Source organism: Cervus elaphus, chromosome 20 (genome assembly GCF_910594005.1).
Source record: "Cervus elaphus chromosome 20, mCerEla1.1, whole genome shotgun sequence".
Classification (NCBI taxonomy): Eukaryota; Metazoa; Chordata; class Mammalia; order Artiodactyla; family Cervidae; genus Cervus; species Cervus elaphus.
The window spans coordinates 77,153,304-77,174,273 of record NC_057834.1 but is presented as its reverse complement, the minus strand read 5'-3'; the positions used below and the strand labels follow the sequence as shown (position 1 = coordinate 77,174,273).

General features: G+C 41.5%; 1 protein-coding gene across 2 annotated transcripts in view; it reads right to left on the bottom strand.

Moving 5' to 3' along the window:
* KYAT3 (kynurenine aminotransferase 3) overlaps positions 1-20,970 on the bottom strand; it is a 73,786-nt gene that overhangs the window by 40,835 nt on the left and 11,981 nt on the right. For both annotated transcript variants that reach the window (XM_043876539.1, XM_043876540.1), the window contains 2 exons: positions 1,736-1,794; positions 1,087-1,231 (listed from right to left, as the gene is read on the bottom strand). In XM_043876539.1, the coding sequence (XP_043732474.1) occupies positions 1,087-1,231; positions 1,736-1,794 (204 nt within the window). The remainder of the gene's footprint in view (positions 1-1,086; positions 1,232-1,735; positions 1,795-20,970) is intronic.

Below are 20,970 nucleotides of genomic sequence, written 5' to 3'. Positions count from 1 at the left end.
CTTCTGCCCTCCGCGTCCCCAGCCCCAGTCCCCGCCCGCGCCGGTCGGGTGCCTGCGCCCTGTGTCTCGCCGCGACCTTCCCCTCCCCCCTGCCTCCTGCCTCCGGCGGGGCTGGGCCGGTCCACAGCCTGCCAGCTCCTTTCTGGACCCTCTCGGTCTCTGTTCTGCAAGCGGCCGGCAGTGTGTTTGGGCCGGTTAATTTACTCTCTCTCTTTTGGTCTCCCACAGTTCAAGTTGGCAACTCACAGAAGCTCCCTCCGATTGTCCTCAGGGCTCTCAGGCCCGGACCCTACCCCAAGCAATGCCGCCTAAGAGTTCCCAGGACGGATCTCCGTCCTTAGCTCTTTTGTCTCACTTTTTATCTTTTATATTTTGTCCTACCTCCTTTCGAAGACAATGGGCTGCTTTTCTGGGCGCCTGATGACCTCAGCTAGCGATCAGAAGTTGTTTCGCGAAGTTTGCTCTGTGTTCAGTTATTCTTTTGATGAATTTGTAGGAGAGAAAGTGATCTCCCCGTCCTACTCCTCCGCCATCTTGGCTCCTACCCCCAATTTTATTTTTTAACTTCACTTTTAGTACAACAGAAATACAACTGATTTTTGTACATTGACCTTGTGTCCCGAAACTTTGCTCAATTCACTTAGTAAGTTGTGGTACTTTTTTTTGGTAGAACCTGGGAACTCTCTGGCTATCACAGGCATTCTAGCAAGAAGGATGAGGTTGGGCTGAGGCAGAGAGGAAGTAACTAGTTGGAAATAGACGATATTAACGAAGAGACCAGTGCTGAGGCTGCATAAGTATGAAAGGAGAGAAAACACGTCTCAAGTGAATACTCTCCTTTCTTTGTTGCCATGGGAACTCCATCCTGGAACAGTAATTAAGGAGGGGCCAAGACAGGACTGTGGAGAAGCTGGAAGTAGGGGACAGCTCATCCTCGGAAATAAGGGCAAGGTGAGGGTTCCTCTGTCCATCAGGCTGGGATAGTTGGATCCAGAAAGCCAATTACAGAGAAGTGACAGAAGTACATTCACACACAATACGATATAAAACACACGCTCACACCACATACAGTGCTCATATACTTACAAAGCCCCTTGTGTACTGATTCAGATTATCAATTGCTGCAATCTTGGATAACTCTTCCTTTACATATACCGGAGGGGATATATCTGGAAGGCCTTGGCCAAGATTCACAACAGAGGGGTCTGCAGCCAGTTTGGTAAATTCAGTCCTAAGATAAAAACGACTAGTATTAGTAAGCACTATGATTACAAAGTTAGCTTTCTATATCTCTTAGTCTTATAAAACTGAAAAATAAGACTTAGTTTAGTCTTACAGATCAAAAAAAAATTAATGAGTTCAAGACAATTTTACCATCTACAAAATGACTTTGCCTAGAAAAATGATGGTTGAACTGATAAACTTAATGTTTCTTACAAATCTCAGTTCCATGATGCCCATATTTTAATCACTTTTTTTTTTTTTCTCAACCATCTGCTGCTAGGGTTCTCTCATTAGAGAGTAGAGCTAACAGGAAAAGTTCAGGATTAAGAAGGTAAGTTTCACAAGCTCATCACCCAATTTGTCCCTTTCACTGTCCATTTCTAGTGCCTAGCACAGGGACTGGCACAGTGTCTAAGGGAATAAAAAAGTGTATGAATCATTACTTCCATTACCAATGAATGGATGCAAAAAAACTTTACCCAATTATTATTGTTCATTGTAAGGTACTCACCATACATTGCTATCAAGGCCTTCAATTCGTTTTGCATTTTTGAATTTCAAAGACATTTTCTGAAATATATAAAATTGAAGGGGTTTTAAAAATTTTCTTCATCAAACAATAATGCCAGAAAATCATGGGTAACTCTTTCTTTTCTCTACTGGCACCATACAAAAAGCAGTACCATAGAGAAAAATGCTAGATGTCATTAAAAAATTCCGAAGAGGAATTCATCTCCCATCTACTGTTCTAAATAAATCAATTTAAAGGCCTGAAATGTACTGGAGAGAACAATGATGGTACTAAAAAGAAGTCAGTTAAAGCAATATCTTGAGTCATGCTCTGAAGATCATTTTAGGTCAGGGGGATCAACAGTCTCCCAAGTAAGTTCCGTATATGGCATACAGGAAGCACCAAAACAGATGGTTTCAAGACTACTCAATAAGGAGTTCTAAATAATAGTAGTAATAGGTAACATTATTGAGTGTGTACCAGGCACTGTTCTAAGGGTCTGAAATAATTAACTCAGTTAATATTTACAACAACCCCATGTTATGGTTCTATCACGAGCCATAATTTACATATGAGGAACGTGAGGTACAGAGAGGATAAGATCATGTAACTTTACATCTGCCCAAGTTCATGAAAGCAAATAGCATTTAAACCTAAACAGATTCAACTCAGGATATGAACCCAGGCAGTCTGACTTTAGAACTCACACTCAGCACTGTTTCCACACACTGCCTTTTGCAGAAGACATTCTAAAAGAGACTACTAGAATGTTGCCTTTTAAAAAAAGTATATCAGACATTTAGGTCAGGTCTACTCACATTAAGCAAGCTTGACATATTAAAAGCTAAAATTACAGCAAAGCATTCAATTTTTTACTTCTTTAAGATTCTAAAAGGAAGTTTAAATTATCTCTCAGAAGCATGGAGCTATCTTTGATTTCATTGTTAATAAGCTGCTGAAATAAAAAGAAATGATTGGCAGCATTTTTGCAAAGATTTTCTTAATAAAATAGTAAAGTAATTTGAATTCAATCTAGAAGGAAGATAGTGATAACAGTTATTAAATAGACCATTGTTCTCATTCTATTCTAATAATGGAACCAAGAAATATACCTTTTTGTTTCTCTCATATATTTTTTTTTAATCTTTGAAACTCCATTGAAGTAAATCACATGCAGATTCTCCAGAGGTTAATGTGCCTTCCAGAATGGCATTATGATTAAGTGCCCACCTGAACATGATGCTATTTTAGAGACTACAATTATAAAACTAAAAACGCCCAGAAAGATAAATAGAAAAAGACTAACTTTGCCGTGCTGCGTGGCATGTGGGATCTTAGTTTCCCAGCCAGGGTTTGAATCTGCCCCCTGCATTGGGAAGGCAGAGTCTTAACCACCGGACTGCTAGGAAAGTCCCAGAAAAAGATATTTCAATAATTGTCTTTTTCCATCTCTAAGAAAAAAAATTTTTTTAATATTTATTTACTTATTTAGGCTGCGCCAGGTCTTCCATCTTCTTTGCGATACTGGGGATGTTTAGTTGCAGCACGTGAACTCTTAGTTGCAGTATGTGGGGTCTAGTTCCTTAACCAGGGATTGACCCAGGCCCAGTGCACTGGAAGTGTCTTAGCCACTGGACCACCAAAGAGATCCCTCTAAGAAATTTTTAAATCTTAATGATTTATTCAGCATGTGCCTACAAAGTAAAGATTCATACATAAGAGTAAGCAGAGTCTATAGCAGATAATTTAGACTAAAAAGTCCAATTTTACCTAAATTATCTAGATAAGTCAAAATGCATTTCAGATTTAATTTTCTTTAAAATTTGTGTCTAGAACATTCTGATCTATCAAATATTCTATAGTCTTCTCTCACAAGATTCATATGTGATCCTTCCTCCACACAACTGATCTTTCTATACAAATGTTTCTCAGTCCTTTTTTTTTCTTTCTTTCTGGTCACCACTTTCCAACCATGGAGACTTTTTAGACATTTTTTCTAAACATGCCTCCCCATTTCTCTCATTAAATGTAAAGGAATAAGATTTTGTTAGACAGAGTTGAGCTCTGGATAATCAGAAAACATTGCAATAACCAAGATTTCTTTCACCTGCCAAGCAGCAGTTTCTCCTCCTTGGGGACAATAATGCCCCTGTTAAGAATGCATGCTCTACATTGAATCTAATCCCTGGTCTCCACAACCTTGTCCCTTCACTCCATTAATTCCTATTCTACCTGCCACCTTCAGTTCTCAGGTTAGACTCCGTTTCCTCCAGAGACCTTCTCTGATTCCATCAAGGTCAGATGCTCCTCCTCTGTGCTCCCATGACACGGAGTATCCAGCATTTACTACAAAACATTGTCTTTTTTATCTGTTTGCTTTTCTGTTTTTCCTCCCTTAGACTGTTAAGTCCTTGTGAGGACTACTTATAGCTTGTTTGCTGTTCACTGATGTGTGTATTAATTGAATTTTTCTATAGAGACAGAACCAATAGGATGTACATATATACAGTGATTTATTTTAAAGAATTGGCTCTCAAGATTGTGGGAGCCAGCAAATTCAAGCCCTGCAGAGCTCCAGCCAAGGAAGAGCTGGTGTTGCAGCTGAAGTCCAAAGACAGCTAGAGACAGAATTCCTCCTTCTTTGGGGATCCTCAGTCTTTTTCTCTACATCTTTTAACTGATTGAATCAAGGCTATGCACATCACAGAGAGTATTAATAATTCATTTTACTTAAACTGTAGTGATTGAAATGTTACTCTCAACTGAAAAATACCTTCATAGAAACATCCAGACTGGTGTTTGACCAAATATCTGGGTAGTGTGGCCTAGCCAAGTTGACAGATAAAATTAATCATCATGTATCCAACACATAGTACTATGCGGAGCACATTTGTTATTCAGTTGCTCAGTTGTGTCTGACTCTTTGTGACCCCATGGACTACAGCACACAAAGCTACACTGTCCTTCATTATCTCCCGGAGTTTACCCAAACTCATGTCCATTGGATTTTGGTGATGCCATCCAACCATCTCATCCTCTGCTGCCCACTTCTCCTGAGTCGGTTCTTCCTATCATCTGGCCAAAGTATTGGAGCTTCAGCTTCAGCATCAGTCCCTCCAATGAACATTCAGGGTTGATGTCCTTTAGGATTGACTGGTTTGATCTCCTTGCTGTCCAAGGGACTCTCAAGAGTCTTTTCCAGCAACACAATTCAAAAGCATCAATTTCCCAGCGATCAGCCTTCTTTATGGTCCAACTCTCACATCCATACATGGCTACTGGAAAAACCATAGCTTTGACTAGCCAGAGCAAGCTTTTATAAAATATCTCATGAACGAATGAGAAAATTCCACACATTAGGAGTGAACTTATGGTATCAGTTTCCTTAAGTTAACACTTCAGTAACATAGGACCCCAAAGTCTCCGTTGCTTAAAATAATAAAAGGTTTATTTTTTTTTCATGCTACACATCCGCTGGAGGTCACGTGCTACTCTGTTCCATGTCACTGTGACTCTGAGACATAAGACGATGAAACAGATTCTTTCTGCAGTACTGCCAGATTCACAGCAAAAGGAAAAAATTCTTAAAATTTTCTCCTTAGGTGTATACCCATCACTTCTACTCACATTTTATTGGCTAAAGCAATTTCATAGCTTAAAGTGAAAGTGTTAGTTACTCAGTCGTCTCCAACAATTTGTGAGTCCATGGACTGTAGCCCCCCAGGCTCCTCTGTCCATGGAATTTTCCAGGCAAGAATACTGGGTGGGTAGCCATTGCCTTGTCCAGGGGATCTTCCAGACCTGAGGATCAAACCCAGGTTTCCTGCATTGCAGGCAGATTCTTTCTAGGCCTGACTATATGGCAAAAATAAAATCCGGATAAACAATGAAACGGGTGGTTGTGATGGGTTGAACTTTGACACTTGTCTCCCTCCCTTACTTGTTATGTTGAGAGCACCTCAGAAATTGACCTTATTTAGAAATAGGTTCACTGCAGATGCGGGCTTCCCTGGTGGCTCAGACAGAAAAGAATCCACCTGCAATGTGGGAGACCTGGGTTCAATCCCTGGGTTGGGAAGATCCCATGGAGGAGGGTAAGGCCACCCACTCCAGTATCCTTGCCTAGAGAATTCCACGGACAGAACAGCCTGGTGGGCTATGATCCACGGGGTCACAGAGAAACAGCACTGAGCAACTAACACTTTCATTTTTTTCACTGCAGCTATAATTAATGAGCTCAGTTCAGTCGCTCAGTCGTGTCTGACTCTTTGCAACACCATGAACCGCAGCATGCCAGGCCTCCTTGTCCCTCACCAACTCCTCGAGTTTACTCAAACTCATGTCCATTGACTCAGTGATGCCATCCAACCATCTCATCCTCAGTCGGCCCCTTCTCCTCCTGCTGTCAATCTTTCTCAGCATCAGGGTCTTTTCTAATGAGTCAGTCAGTTATTCACATCAGGTGGCTAAAGTATTGGAGTTTCAGCTTCAGCATCAGTCCTCCCAATGATTATTCAGGACTAATTTCCTTTAGGATGAACTGGTTGGCTCTCCTTGCAGTCCAAGGGACTCTCAAGCGTCTTCTCCAACACCACAGTTCAAAAGCATCTATTCTTTGGCGCTCAGCTTTCTTCACGGTCCAACTCTCACATCTATACACGACTACTGGAAAAACCATAGCTTTGACTAGATGGACCTTTGTTGGCAAAGTAATGTCTCTGCTTTTTAATATGCTATCTAGGTTGGTCATAGCTTTTCTTCCAAGAAGTGAGTGTCTTTTAATTTCATGGCTGCAGTCACCATCTGCAGTGATTTTGGAGCCCAAAAAACAAAGTCTGACACTGTTTCCACGGTTTCCCCATCTATTTGCCATGAAGTGATGGAACCAGATGCCATGATCTTACTTTTCGTAATGCTCAGCTTTAAGCCAACTTTTTCACTCTCCTCTTTCTCTTTCATCAACAGGCTCTTTAGTTCTTCTTTGCTTTCGGCCATAAGGGTGGTGTCATCTGCATATCAAAGGTTATTGATATTTCTCCCGGCAATCCTGATTCCAGCTTGTGCTTCACCCAGTCCAGCATTTCTCATGATGTTCTTTGCATATAAGTTAAATAAGCAGGGTGACAATATGCAGCCTTGATGTGCTCCCTGTCCAATTTAGAACCAGTCTATTGCTCTATGTCCAGTTCTAACTGTTGCTTTCTGACCTGCATACAGATTTTTCAGGAGGCACATCAGGTGGTCTGGTATTCCCATCTCTTGAAGAATTTTCCACAGTTTGTTGTGTTCTACACAGTCAAAGGCTTTGGCATAGCCAATAAAGCAGAAGTAGATGTTTTTCTGGAATTATCTTGCTTTTTTGATGATCCAATGGATGTTGGAAATTTGATCTGTGGTTCCTCTGGCTTTTCTAAATACAGCTTGAACACATGGAAGTTCTCGGTTCACGTACTATTGAAGCCTGGTTTGGAGAATTTACAGCATTACTTTGCTATCATGTGAGACGAGTGCAATTGTGCAGTAGTTTGAGCATTCTTTGACATTGCCTTTCTTTGGGATTGGAGTGAAAACTGACCTTTCCAAGTCCTATGGCCAGTGCTCAGTTTTCCAAATTTGCTGGCATATTGAGTGCAGCACTTTCACAGCATCCTCTTTTAGAATTGAAATAGCTTAACTGGAATTTCACCACCTCCACTAGCTTTATTCGTAGTGATGCTTTCTAAGGCCCACCTGATTTCACATTCCAGGATGTCTGGCTCTAGGTGAGTGATCACACCATCATGATTATCTGGGTCGTGAAGATCTTTTTTGCATAATTCTTCTGTCTATTCTTGCCACCTCTTCTTAATATCTTCTGCTTCTGTTAGGTCCATACCATTTCTGTCCTTCATTGTGCCCATCTTTGCCTGAAATGTTCCCTTGGTTTCTCTGATTTTCTTGATGAGATCTCTAGTCTTTCCCATTCTATTGTTTCCTCTATTTCTTTGCATTGATCACTGAGAAAGGCTTTCTTATCTGTCCTTTCTATTCTTTGGAACTCTGCATTCAAATGGAAATATCTTTCCTTTTCTTCTTTGCTTTTTGCTTCTCTTCTTTTCACAGCTATTTCTAAGGTCTCCTCGGACAACCATTTTGCCTTTTTGCATTTCTTTTTCTTGGGGATGGTCTTGATCACTGCACCTGTACAAAGTCATGAACCTCCATCCACAGTTCTTCAGGCACTCTGTCTATCAGATCTAATCCCTTGAATCTGTTTCTCACTTCCACTGTAATGGATTTGATTTAGGTCATACCTGAATGGTCTAGTGGTTTTCCCTACTTTCTTCAATTTAAGTCTCAATTTGGCAATAAGGAGTTCATGATCTGAGCCACAGTCAGCTCTCAGTCTTGATTTTCCTGACTATATACAGCTTCTCCATCTTTGGTTGCAAAGAATATAATCAATCTGATTTTGGCACTGACCATCTGGTGATGTCCATGTGTAGAGTCTTCTTTTGTGTTGTTGGAAGAGGGTGTTTGCTATGACCAGTAGGTTCTCTTGGCAAAACTCTATTAGCCTTTCCCCTGCTTCGTTCTGTACTGCTAGGCCAAATTTGCCTGTTACTCCAGGTATCTCTAGACTTCCTGCTTTTGCATTCCAGTCCCCTATAATGAAAAGGACTTCTTTTTTGGGTGTTAGTTCTAGAAGGTCTTGTAGGTTCATAGAACCGTTCAACTTCAGCTTCTTCAGCATTACTGGTTGGGGCATAGACTTGGATTACTGTAGTATTGAATGGTTTGCCTTGAAAACAAACAGAGATCATTCCGTCATTTTTGAGAGTACATCCAAGTACTGCATTTTGGACTCTTGTTGACTATGATGGCTATTCCATTTCTTCTAAGCGATTCTTGCCCATAGTAGTAGATATAATGGTCATCTGAGTTAAATTCACCCATTCCAGTCCATTTTAGTTCACTGATTCCTAAAATGTTGATGTTCACTCTTGCCATCTCCTGTTTGACCACTTCCAATTTGCCTTGATTCATGGACCTAACATTCCCAGTTCCTATGCAGTATTGCTCTTTACAGCATTGGACTTTACTTCCATCACAAGTCACATCAACAACCAGGTGTTGTTTTTGCTTTGGCGCCATCCCTTCATTCTTTCTGGAGTTATTTCTCCACTGATCTCCAGTAGCATATTGGGCATCTACCAACCTGGGGAGTTCATCTTTCAGTGTCCTATCTTTTTGCCTTTTCATACTATTCATGGGGTTCTCAAGGCAAGAATACTGAAGTGGTTTGTCATTCCTTTCTCTAGTGGACCATGTTTTGTCAGAACTCTCCACCATGACCCATCTGTCTTGGGTGGCCCTACATGGCATGGCTCATAATTTCATTGAGTTAGCCAAGGCTGTGGTCCATGTGATCAGATTGTGATTGTGGTTTTCATTCTGTCTGCCCTGTGATGGAAAAGGTAAGAGACCTATGGAAGCTTCCTTAAGGGAGAGTCTGACTAAGGAGGAAACTGGCTTTTTCTGATGGGCTGGGCCATGCTCAGCAAATCTTTAATCCAATTTTCTGTTGATGGGCGGGGATGTGTTCCCTCCCTGTTATTTGACCTGAGGCCAAACTATGGTGGGGGTAATGAAGATAATGGCGACCTTCAAAAGGTCCCATACATGCACTGCTACATCAGTGCCCCCAACCCTGCAGCAGGCCACCACCCACCCACACCTCCACTCAAGACTCTTGGACACTCACAGGCAAGTCTGGGTCAGTTTCTTGTGGGATCACTGCTCCTTTCTCCTGGGTGCTGGTGCACACAAATTTCTGTTTGTTTCCTCCAAGAGTCTGTTGCCCCAGTCCTGTGTGAGTTCTGGCAGTTCTAGGGTGGGGTAAATGGCCCCCTCCTCCAAGAGGGCTTATGCCACACCCTGGTCTACTGCACCCAGAGCCCCTGCCCCTGCAGCAGTCCACTGCTGACCTACAGGTGACCTACAGCTGACCTCCTCAGGAGACACCCAAATACCGTTCTGTCTTAGTCTCTGTGGAGTCTCTGGGTCATGGTGGGCACTAGGTATATTTGAGCCCTCTGAGCATCTCTGACGGGTATTAGGGTGGGCCCTAATCCAAAACCAATGGCATCCAAATGAAAAGGGTAAATGTGGAGACGAGTAGCACACAGGAAGAATGGCACCTGGAGGTGAAGGCAGAGGTCAGGGTGATGCTTCTGTGAGTCAAGAAACACCAAAGACTGTCAGCTAATCACCAGAAGCTGGGAGACCAGCACGGGACAGATTCTGCCTCAGAGCCCTCAGAAGAAACCAACCTTGCCAACACCTTTATCCCGGACTTCTAGTGTCCTTAACTGTTCGGTAATACATTTTTGTTGTTTAAGCTACTTAGTTTGTGCTACTTTATTGTAAGGTAGCCTGAGGAAACAATTATTGTAGGGAAAAGGTAAAAGATACCCAACAATGCCCAGAGATGTCAAGATTCAGCAGTAGGGGTAATGCTCACTGTCTGAGACTTATTGTCCAGATTAGGTCCAATATTAGGAAAAGAAAATAAACCTGAAATACTATCAGGGATTAAACAGGAGTCCCAGTTGTACAATGGAACATCTACAGGGCCTGTATCATTTCTGGACAGCTAACTTCATGAAGTCACTTCTGTTCCCAGGTAGATGAATGCCTGGTATACATATACCGAAATGTTATGTAATAAATGCAAAACTGCTGGTAAAATAACAAGCAGTATCTTTTGCTGTTAATGTAAAGCTGAAAAATTGCAGTTCTACAGAATCACCACTAGATGCCACTCTTGGCAGAGATGAGAAAAAGCTCACTGTTAGTCTGTAAAACGTTTACTGGACCTGTCAAAACAGCTCTCACAAGGAACCCTGGTGCACCACTGGTGGGATTGTAAATTAGCACAGCCACCATGGAAGACATTAGGAGGTTCTTTTAAAAATGAAAAATAGGACTACTTACCATGTTCACATATGTGTGCATGCTTAGTCCCTAAGTTGTGTCTGACTCTTTGGGACCCCATGGACTAGCCTGCCAGGCTCCTCTCTCCATGGGATTTCCCAGGCAAGAATACTGGAGTGAGTTGCCATTTCCTCCTCCAGGAGATTTTCCCAACAGAGGGATCAAACCTGCACCTCCTATCACTGAGCCACCTGGGAAGCCCCAAAACTGAAGCTGCAAGTCAAAGTAGTGGGTATTGTTGTTACTGTCAAGCAATTTCACCTATGAGTATTTACCCGAAATAAACAAATGCACTAATTTGAAAAGATATATGTACTCCAATGTTCACTGCATCATTATTTACCAATGGCCAAGATAAGTGTCCACTGATAGATAAACCTCAGATGTGCAGATGACACCACCCTTATGGCAGTAAGTGAAGAAGAACTAAAGAGCCTCTTGATGAAAGTGAGACAGGAGAGTGAAAAAGTTGGCTTAAAGCTCAACATTCAGAAAACTAAGGTCATGGCATCTGGTCCCATCACTTCACGGCAAATAGATGGGGAAACATTGACAGACTTAGTTTTTCTGGGCTCCAAAATCACTGCAGATGGTGACTGCAGCCATGAAATTAAAAGACACTTGCTCCTTGGAAGGAAAGTTATGACTAACCTAGACAGCATATTAAAAAGCAGAGACACTACTTTGCCAACAAAGGTCCGTCTAATCAAGGCTATGGTTTTTCCAGTAGTCACGTATGGATGTGAGAGTTGGACTGTGAAGAAAGCTGAGCACCAGAGAGTTGATGCTTTTGAACTGTGGTGTTGGAGAAGACTCTTGAGAGTCCCTTGGACAGCAAGGAGCTCCAACCAGTCCATCCTGAAGGAAATCAGTACTGAATTCATTGGAAGGACTGGTGCTGAAGCTGAAACTCCAATACTTTAGCCACCTGATGTGAAGAACTGACTCATCTGAAAAGACCCTGATGCTGGGAAAGACTGAAGGCAGGAGGGGAAGGAGATGACAGAGGATGAGATGGTTGGATGGCATCACCGAGTCAATGGACATGAGTTTGAGTAAACTCTGGGAGTTGGTGACAAACAGGGAGGCCTGGTGTGCTGCAGTCCATGGGGTTGCAAAGAGTTGGGCATGACTGAACTGAACTGAACTGATAGATAAATGGAAAAACAAGATGTGGTATGTGTGAATACACACACACACACACACAGTAGAATATACTCAGTAATAAAAAAATAAATAAAATCTTGTCATTTATAACAACATGAGTGGATCTAGAGGGCATTATACTAAATGAGGGTTTTTCCTGGTGGCTCAGATGGTAAAGAATATGCCTACAAGGCAGGATATCTGGGTTCGATCCCTGGGTCAGGAAGATCCCCTGGAGAAGGGAATGGCAATCCCTTTCAGTATTCTAGCCTGGAAAATTCCACGGACAGAGGGTACAGTCCATGGGATCAGACTGAGAAATACAAACACCCCACCTATATATGGAATCTAAAAAAAAAACAAAAACAAATGAGCAAAATAAAAACAGTTCTACAGATACAAAGAACTCCCAGAAGGGAGAAGAGGATAGATAAAGGGGATGAAGAGGAACAAACCTGCAGTAATGCAGTAAATAAATCATGAGGATGTCATGGACAACATAAGGAATATGGTCAATAACATTGTAATAATGTTGTATGGGGACAGATGGTTACTATGTGTTGTTGTGATCATTTCACAATGTATACATATGTCAAATCATAATGTAATATAATTGAAACTAACACAGTAGTGTATGTCAAATACAGTTCAACTTAAAAAAAAAGTCTATTGCAATGGTCCTGGAATAGGAAAGTTTGGAAAGAAGAACTTAACCCATTATCCTAAGACTCAAAGATGCTCAGGTCAGCAGTATCTTATTTGAGGGCCCTGACTCTAAGATCTGACACATACAGATAGGATAGGGCAAATGTAGGGAAAAAAAACATAGTGAGCTCAAAGCGTGAAATCAAGGCAGCTGATAGCTATGACTCACAGGGTAGTCAAGTGTGAAACAGAAACGATGCAAGAAAAAGCCAGAAACAGAAATGACAGAGTTAATGGGTGGAGAGGTGAAGACAATAACCAGGCACGAGAAGCAAATGGATTCACACATTTTAAGACTAGGCTGGACCAGAGCGGAAGCACCCATGTAATGCATACCCCTTAATGCTAGGTTGCAGGGGTAGCCTAAACATCTATTATCTTTTAGATCTATGGGTTAGGTAGTCACGTAGAGATGTGAGAGTTGGACCACACAGAAGGCGGAGCACCGAAGAATTGATGCTTTCGAACTGTGATGCTGAAGAAGACTCTTGAGAGTCCCTTGGACTGCAAGGAGATCAAACCAGTCAATCCTAAAGGAAATCAACCCTGAATACTCACTGGGAGGACTGATGCTGAAAATGAAGCTCCAATACCTGATTCAAAGAGCCGACTAACTGGAAAAACCCTGATGTGGGCAAGATTGAGGGCAAATGGAGAAGGGGGTGATGGAGGATGAGACGATTGGATGGCATCACCAACTCAATGGACAGGAGTTTGAGCAAACCCCAGGAGACAGTGAAGGACAGGTAAGCCTGGCGTGCTGCAGTCCACAGGATCACAGGAGTTGGACACAACCTAGCAACTAAACAACAACAACTTCCCTGATGCGGTGACGACACAGTATCATTGGCTTCATTTCTTAGCACTTATAAAGCTTCCTCAGTGTCCTTTGTTTAAATACAGATCTGCTTTAAAAAGAAACTTTGTGTCTTTCCCTTTGGAAAGGTTAATTTATTGACACATTACCCGTTTGACAGTCCACTAGAAATTTGGTTGTTCCCCAATCTGACTGAAAAAAATAAATAAATAAAACCCAACAACAACAATAAAATACTTTGTTATGCTCTTTCCTGGCTTAGAAAATGAGAAGCAAACAAGTGCAGAGGTGCTCCAAAACTGTACAAATCAGATCTCTTAGTTGCAGAGACAGAAACTCAATCTGAACACTTTAGGGGAAAAAGAAATTTCTTAGAAGGCTCATGTCACCATGAGAAGGTAACTGGTGCAGCCAGACTCAAGGGTAACATTGAAACCAGAAACTTAATCCTCCTCAGGGTTCCGCTTTATCTACTTTCCCACACAATCTCAGCCCACTTTTCTCCACATGAAACAATACACATTGAGACTTCCCAATTTCACCACCGTAGAGCGACTGAGAGCTTTCTCTGGTGGCAGTTTCAAAAATCCTAGGGAAAAACACTGAGTGGCTTAACTTTGGCTAATGAATCATGGCCTTTTCCCCGTCTCCCTCCCATTTAAAAAGTATAATACAGTGATGAAAAGGTGAGAAAGAGCAGTGTGTAGGAAGATCATGACAGAAATGGGGATGCAGTCAAATGATAATGCCGATGTGTTTTTTTTTTTTTACATAACCAGCTTGTTATTAAATCTCCAGAGACTCCCCTCAGTCCATGGAATGTACCTCACAGTCCAACCTGGCATTCAAGGCCCTTACTCCCCTGAGCCTTCTCTCCCCCATCCTGCTGTCTCATACAGTGATGCAAGAGCGCAGGCCCTCCTGCCACTCTCTAATTATCTTCAATGAGTTTCCTTTCACTTGCTTTCAATCAAGTTCTTTCCTCTGTTGGAGATGATCTACTCCATAATCCTGCTATGCTTGGCTCAAAAACGACCTTCCCAAAGACATCTGCACCCAATCCTTGATATCTGTGAATGGTACTTTAGAAGGTGATACACATCCTTATATCCTTGCAGATGTGATTCAATTAAGGATCTTGAGATGGGGAGACAATTTTGGATTATCCAGGTGGGCCCTAAATTTAATCACAGGTGTCCTTATAAGAGGAGGCAGAGGTAGATTATACACACACAGAGAAGGCCATGTAAAGATGGATCAGAGACTTATTTGGAGATGCCGGCCATGAAGATTAGGGTGATGTGGCCATAAGACAAGGAGTAACAGCAGGTATCAGAAGCTGGAAGAGGCTAGAAATGGACTCTCTCCAGGGGGTTGGGGAGACTGTAGTCCTGGTGGTAGCTTAATTTTGACTCAGTGGATCCTGATCTTGGATTCTGGACCCTAGAACTGTGAGAGTAACTGTCACTATAATACAATCAAGTTTGTGGTAATTGTTATATCTGACGAGACATACCTTAGACTGAACATCTAATGAATGTTCTCAGATTCTAAGTAATCTTTCCTTCCTCTATTCTCCCTCTGACCTCTCTCCTCCTCCTTATCACAATTTCTATGGCACATGTGTAATGTCTGTTCTCAGGCTTTCTTTTAGAACCTGAACTGTGTCTCATGTGTTATCTTTCAGGTTGCCTAGGAAAAAAGTACACGTATATCTGTATATGTATCTATATATTTATATTCAAATCTTAGACTCTCAGTAAAATATATTTATTGAGTTATCAATAATTTTGCTTAGGAATATACAGTACAATGATTGAAGACACTGAAAATGTGACTAAAGAAAATCACCAAACCCTCCAAGACTGCATTTTCTTACCAGTAAATTGGAGAAAACAAAAGAGTGTTAACAATATACAGCTGTTACTGTGTATTAAAGGATTAAATGAGGTATCATGTAAAGCACATGGTGATCACGCAAAATGTTTATTATTATTGCTTGACTTAAAAAATATATAAAATCTATTATGGTATTATAGATCAGATATGCCAACCCAATCCATGCTACTTTGACATAAGGATCATTGTGAAACAAAGGAAATTGTGAAGAGGCACACACAAGAAAGGGTCTCCCTGATGGCTCGGCAGTAAAGAATTCGACTGCAATTCAGGAGATTCGGGCTTGATTCTTGGGTAGGAAAGATCCCCTAGAGGAGGAAATGGCAACCCACTCCAGTATTCTTGCCTGGGAAATCCCGTGAAGAGAGGAGCCTTGAGGGCTACAGTCCAAAGGGCCACAAAGAGTCTGACGTGACTGAGCATGCACATATAGGAAAATGTTTGCCCTCCCCCTTCCATCTGGATTAATAGGACAATTCTTAATCACCAGAGATAATTGTAGACTCCCATCAGCGGAGATAGCACCAGACTCTACAAGACAGACCTTGTTAATACAGCCCCTATTTTCATTCCTAAACTTTTTCCTTTGTCAAGTCCCTTCTCTACAAATCTACTGTTCCTTGTCAAGATGCTATTTATAAGCTCAATTTCTAATGACTCCTCTGAGGTACTAATCTCACTGAGTTCTCCTGTGTGTATACACAATGAGCATGTTAAACACTTTGTGTTTTACTCTTGTTTTAATCTTTCTTTTCAGTCTAATTCTTAGGGCCTCAGTCAGAAAACCTAGGATAGAGGAAAAAGTTGATTTTTCCCCCTTCCCCTATAATATCTTTCAGTAGGCTCAAATATCTCTTAAATAGTTGCCAGGTAAGTCACAATATTAAAGTGTTTGCAACATGTTATTTTACAGAAGACTTTTATTTAGAGTACATAAGTACACATTAAGAATACACAATTCAATAAGAAAGCAAACAATCCAGTCGAGAAAGGACAAAAATTCTGATAGTCACTTCACAAAAGGCATATGAAAGGCCAAAAGGCACTTATAAAGATGCTCAACATCATTAGTCATCAGGGAAGTGCAAATTAAAAGCACAATGAGCTTCCACTAGATACCCATCAAAATGGCTAAAATTATAGACATTGTGTGTTGACAAGGATGTGAGGCAGCTAGAACTCTTGTACAACCCTGAAAGAAATGTGAAATGATACAACCACTTTGGAAAACTGCCTAACAATTGCTTTAAAAATGAATATAAGTCTACCACAACCCAGTGATTCCACTGTTAGATACTTAAACAAGAGAAATGAAAACCTATGTTCACACAATCACATGTACTCAATGTTCATAACAACTTTACTCAAAATAGCTAAAACCTGGAAATAATACATAAGTCCATCAACAGGTGAATGAATGGTTAAACAAACAATACATCCATACAGTAGGATTCTTTTTAGCAATGAGCTCATAAAACAACAACATGGGTCCTTTTAAAATCATTATGCATGTGAAAGAACCCACACACAAATGAGTATATAGTACATGATCCACTTAAATAAAATAACAATTTAAAAAAAGCAAAATAATCTATGGTGACAAAGAGCAAATTAGCAGAGTGGACAGACTGTGAAGGAACATGAAGCATCTTTCAGGGATGATGGAAATATTCTATATGCTGATTGTGGCAGTGGTTTTATGGTATATACATTTAAAAATAATTATTGATTTACTGTGTCTCTTGTTTAAATACAGATCTGTTTTAAAAAGAAACTTTGTGTCTTTCCCTTTGGAAAGGTTAATTTATTGACACATTACCGTTTGACAGTCCATTAGAAATTTGGTTGTTCCCCAATCTGACTTAAAAAAATAAAACAAAACCCAACAACAACAATAAAATACTTTGTTATGCTCTTTCCTAGCTTAGAAAATGAGAAGCAAACAAATGCAGAGATGCTCCAAAACTATACAAATTAGATCTCTTAGTTGCAGAGACAGAAACTCAATCTGAACACTTTGCGTCACACTGTCAGTGTCTTCAATCTATGTTTTACTTTGCCATTATAAGCTGATTTTAGAAAGCTGACAGGGTAGTTTCTTAGAAAACTAAAGATACTCTTACCATACAATCTAGCAATCACTCTCCTTGGTATTTACCTAAAGGAGTTAAGAAATTATGTCCATATAAAATCCTAAACACTGAAGTTTATAGCATATTTATTCATAATTTCTAAAACTTGGAAGCAATTAGGATAGATGAATGGATCAATTGTGGTACATCCAAATAATGGAATACTCTTCCATGCAAAAAAGAAATGAGCCATCAAGCAAAGAAAAGACATTGAGGAAAATGCATATTACTAAGTGAAAGAAGCCAATTTGAAAAAGCCACATGTGTTATGATCACAAATGTATACACTTCGGAAAAGGCAAAATAGACAGCAAAAGGATTAGCGGTTTAGAGAACTTAAGAGCGAAGGAGGGACGAACAGGTAGAAGACAGAGGATTTTTAGGGCAGAGAAACTGTTCTGTGTCATTCTGTAAAAATGGATTCATGTAATTATACATTTGTCAAAACACACAGAATGCACAACGCCAAGAGTGAACCCCAATGTAAATTATGGACTTTGTGTGAACATAATGTGTCAAGGTAGTTTCAATGTTTGTAACTAATACACCATTCAGGTGAGGGATATTGATAGTAGGGGAGGCTATGCATGTCTCGGGCCAGGGGATATATGGGAACTCTGTACTGCTCAATTTTGATCTGAAGCTATAAAGGTTTCCCTGGTGGCTCAGCTGGTAAAGAATCCACTTGCAATGTGGGAGACCTGGGTTCGATCCCTAGGTTGGAAAAATCCCCTGGAGAAGGGAACGGCTACCCACTCCAGTATGCTGGCCTGGAGAATTTAGGGTTACAAAGAGTCAGACATGACTGAGCAACTTTCACTCACTTCACTATCATGCTCTAAAACATACAGTTCATTCAAATTTTAAAAAAAGAGCTGCCAGGATATTGTTAAACCATGTCCTCTTTCTTCTTCTGGATAAAATGCTGCCCAAGAAAGCAGATACAGACAGAATTCTCTCACAGATATTAAATGTTTTCTAAGGTATGGCTCTTAATTTAAAGAAGCAGACAAATTACATTATTTTGCCACTAGATGGCATAGGAAAATAACAGAAAGTTCCTGTAAGGGAAACACTGAAAGTGGAAACACAAAGTAAAGACATAGACTTAAAAGATTCACTATGATATAAAACACTCATACAGGTTACCCAGATTCAATAACGGCATCAAGATTTGCCTCATTTGCTTCATCTCTCCTCCTTTTCCTTTCCTTTTTTTTTTTTAATTGTGGAATAAAATAAAAGCAAATTCTAGACTTTAAGTCATTTCACTAAATATATACCTGGCATATATCTATACAAAATACTGATATTCTCTTGTATAACTTCAATGTCATCACCACACTAACAGTAATTCCTTAATATCATCTAATACCCAATCAACCATCATATTTCTCTGCTGCTGCCACTGCCGCTGCTAAGTCGCTTCAGTCGTGTCTGACTCTGTGTGACCCCATAGACAGCAGCCCACCAGGCTCCGCCCTCCCCGGGATTCTCCAGGCAAGAACACTGGAGTGGGTTGCCATTTCCTTCTCCAATGCATGAAAGTGAAAAGTGAAAGTGAAGTCGCTCAGTCGTGTCTGACTCTTCGCGACCCCATGACTGCAGCCCACCAGGCTCCTCTGCACATGGGATTTTCCAGGCAAGAGTACTGGAGTGGGTTGCCATTGTCTTCTCCATCATATTTCTCTAAATATCTTCAAAAGTATCTCTTTACATTTCTGTTGATTGGAACAAGCCCCTAAACAAGGTCCATACATCATTCTGGTGGTTGTGCTTTTTAATGTTCTTTTCATCTCAGAGCAGTTCCTCTGAAATACTACCCGCCCCCACTTATTCTCCATGCTACTGATTTGTTGAAGAAACCAAGTCAGGAATCAAACCTGTGGTTATGACCCACATCCTGGATTTGTTGGCTTTTCCAATTCATCATATAATCTGGTCCTCAAATCCACTGTATTTCCTACAATTGGGACTCATGGGGCCTGCACTTATAGTCACCAGATTACATTCTTTCTTAGCAGACAGAGCCAGACATTTAGAATGCATGCCAGAGCTAGAAAGGGGTAAATGTGGTATTTTGACCTTGGGTAAGATACTAAACCTACTTAAACTGCCACTGTTTCATATGTAAAAAGGATTATATAACAAATCATAATGTTAAGAATTTTATAAATATAAAGTGAAATAAGGGGACTGGATCAAGATGACATGAAGCTCACCTCCCCTAACAAACACATCAAAAATACATACATCCACATGTGGGACAATTCTCATGGAAGACTAACTGGAAACTGACAAAAGAACACCTATAAAACCAAAGCTGTAAGAAAGATTTTCATCTAATGAGGTGCGATGGAAAAAAAGCTTAGGGTTGGGAGCTCTGCGACGTGAGGGATCTGAAAGTTCTGAGAGAACTTTTACCCAGCAGAGCAAGCAAGTTGAATCACAGACTGGGTGTCCCAGTCCCAGGATCTTACATGGAGGAGACAAGCCCCCTGGCTACAGAGAGAATTGTTGAAACACACATAAGGGCTGGAGTAGCCTAGATTCTACCCATGAAGAGTATGTGGTGGCGACCTGCCAATAAGCAGGGCAGAGAGACCTCTGCATTGGTGGCTGCTGGCTCCCGACATTTCCTAACCCAAGCAGGAAGAGGACCCCTGCCCTACCCACTCCACATTAGAGCCTAGGGGATCTGGGGCAGATAGGTCCTGGGAGAAGACTTTACTTAGGGAAACAGATGGCGTAGGGGCCTGGGGCGTGGTCTAACTGGAAAGGTGGCCCTTGTTAGCACTTACTCCTGCACCACCTGGGAATCTACGCGACCAGCATAATGGGGTCCCTTTCCTAGCCACGTGAGTATACCAGCCGCACGCACCATACCAGAACTCAGCACTGGATGTGGGGCAGACAGGTCCCAGGAGAAGACTGCCACAGCGGCAGCCCAGGTCTCTGGTGGCAGCATCGTCACTTCATTTCCTACAGCCACAATGCTTCGACCCCAGTCCCAGTCACGTGAGTGCCTGGCTTGCCCAGTCCATGCCACAGCCTTGCACTAGAGCAGTGATGATCACAAGGGGGAATGGACCCTGGAGCCACAGATACCTATTCAGGAGGCACATCCGACTTCTGTGGGTACACAGAAGGCCTCACTTTCTCCAGCAATCCCCTCCTTTGGGGCAGGGCACATACTCAGGGGCAGGGAATCTGACTGAACCCAAACCTCGGGGCTTCCAGTCCAACAACTGGGGAGCAGACCCTGTCCCTGACAGGGTGGCAAAGCGGCAGAGCAACAGGAAGTCCTGTGTCACACACTGCACAGGCCTTAGATCCAACATCAACCACAAGCCCTGACAAGGAGACAGCGGCCAGCACACCCGGAGGAGAGACCTGATATCCACATCAAAACAGCCCCCGCACCAACGACAGTCTACACGGGGATGCTCCGACATAACAACACCCCTACAGGACCACAACAGATAACCGTTTCAGTTCACAGAGACAGAGAAAGTTAAATAAAATGAAAAGGTAGAGGAAATTCTCCCAATTGAAAGAGG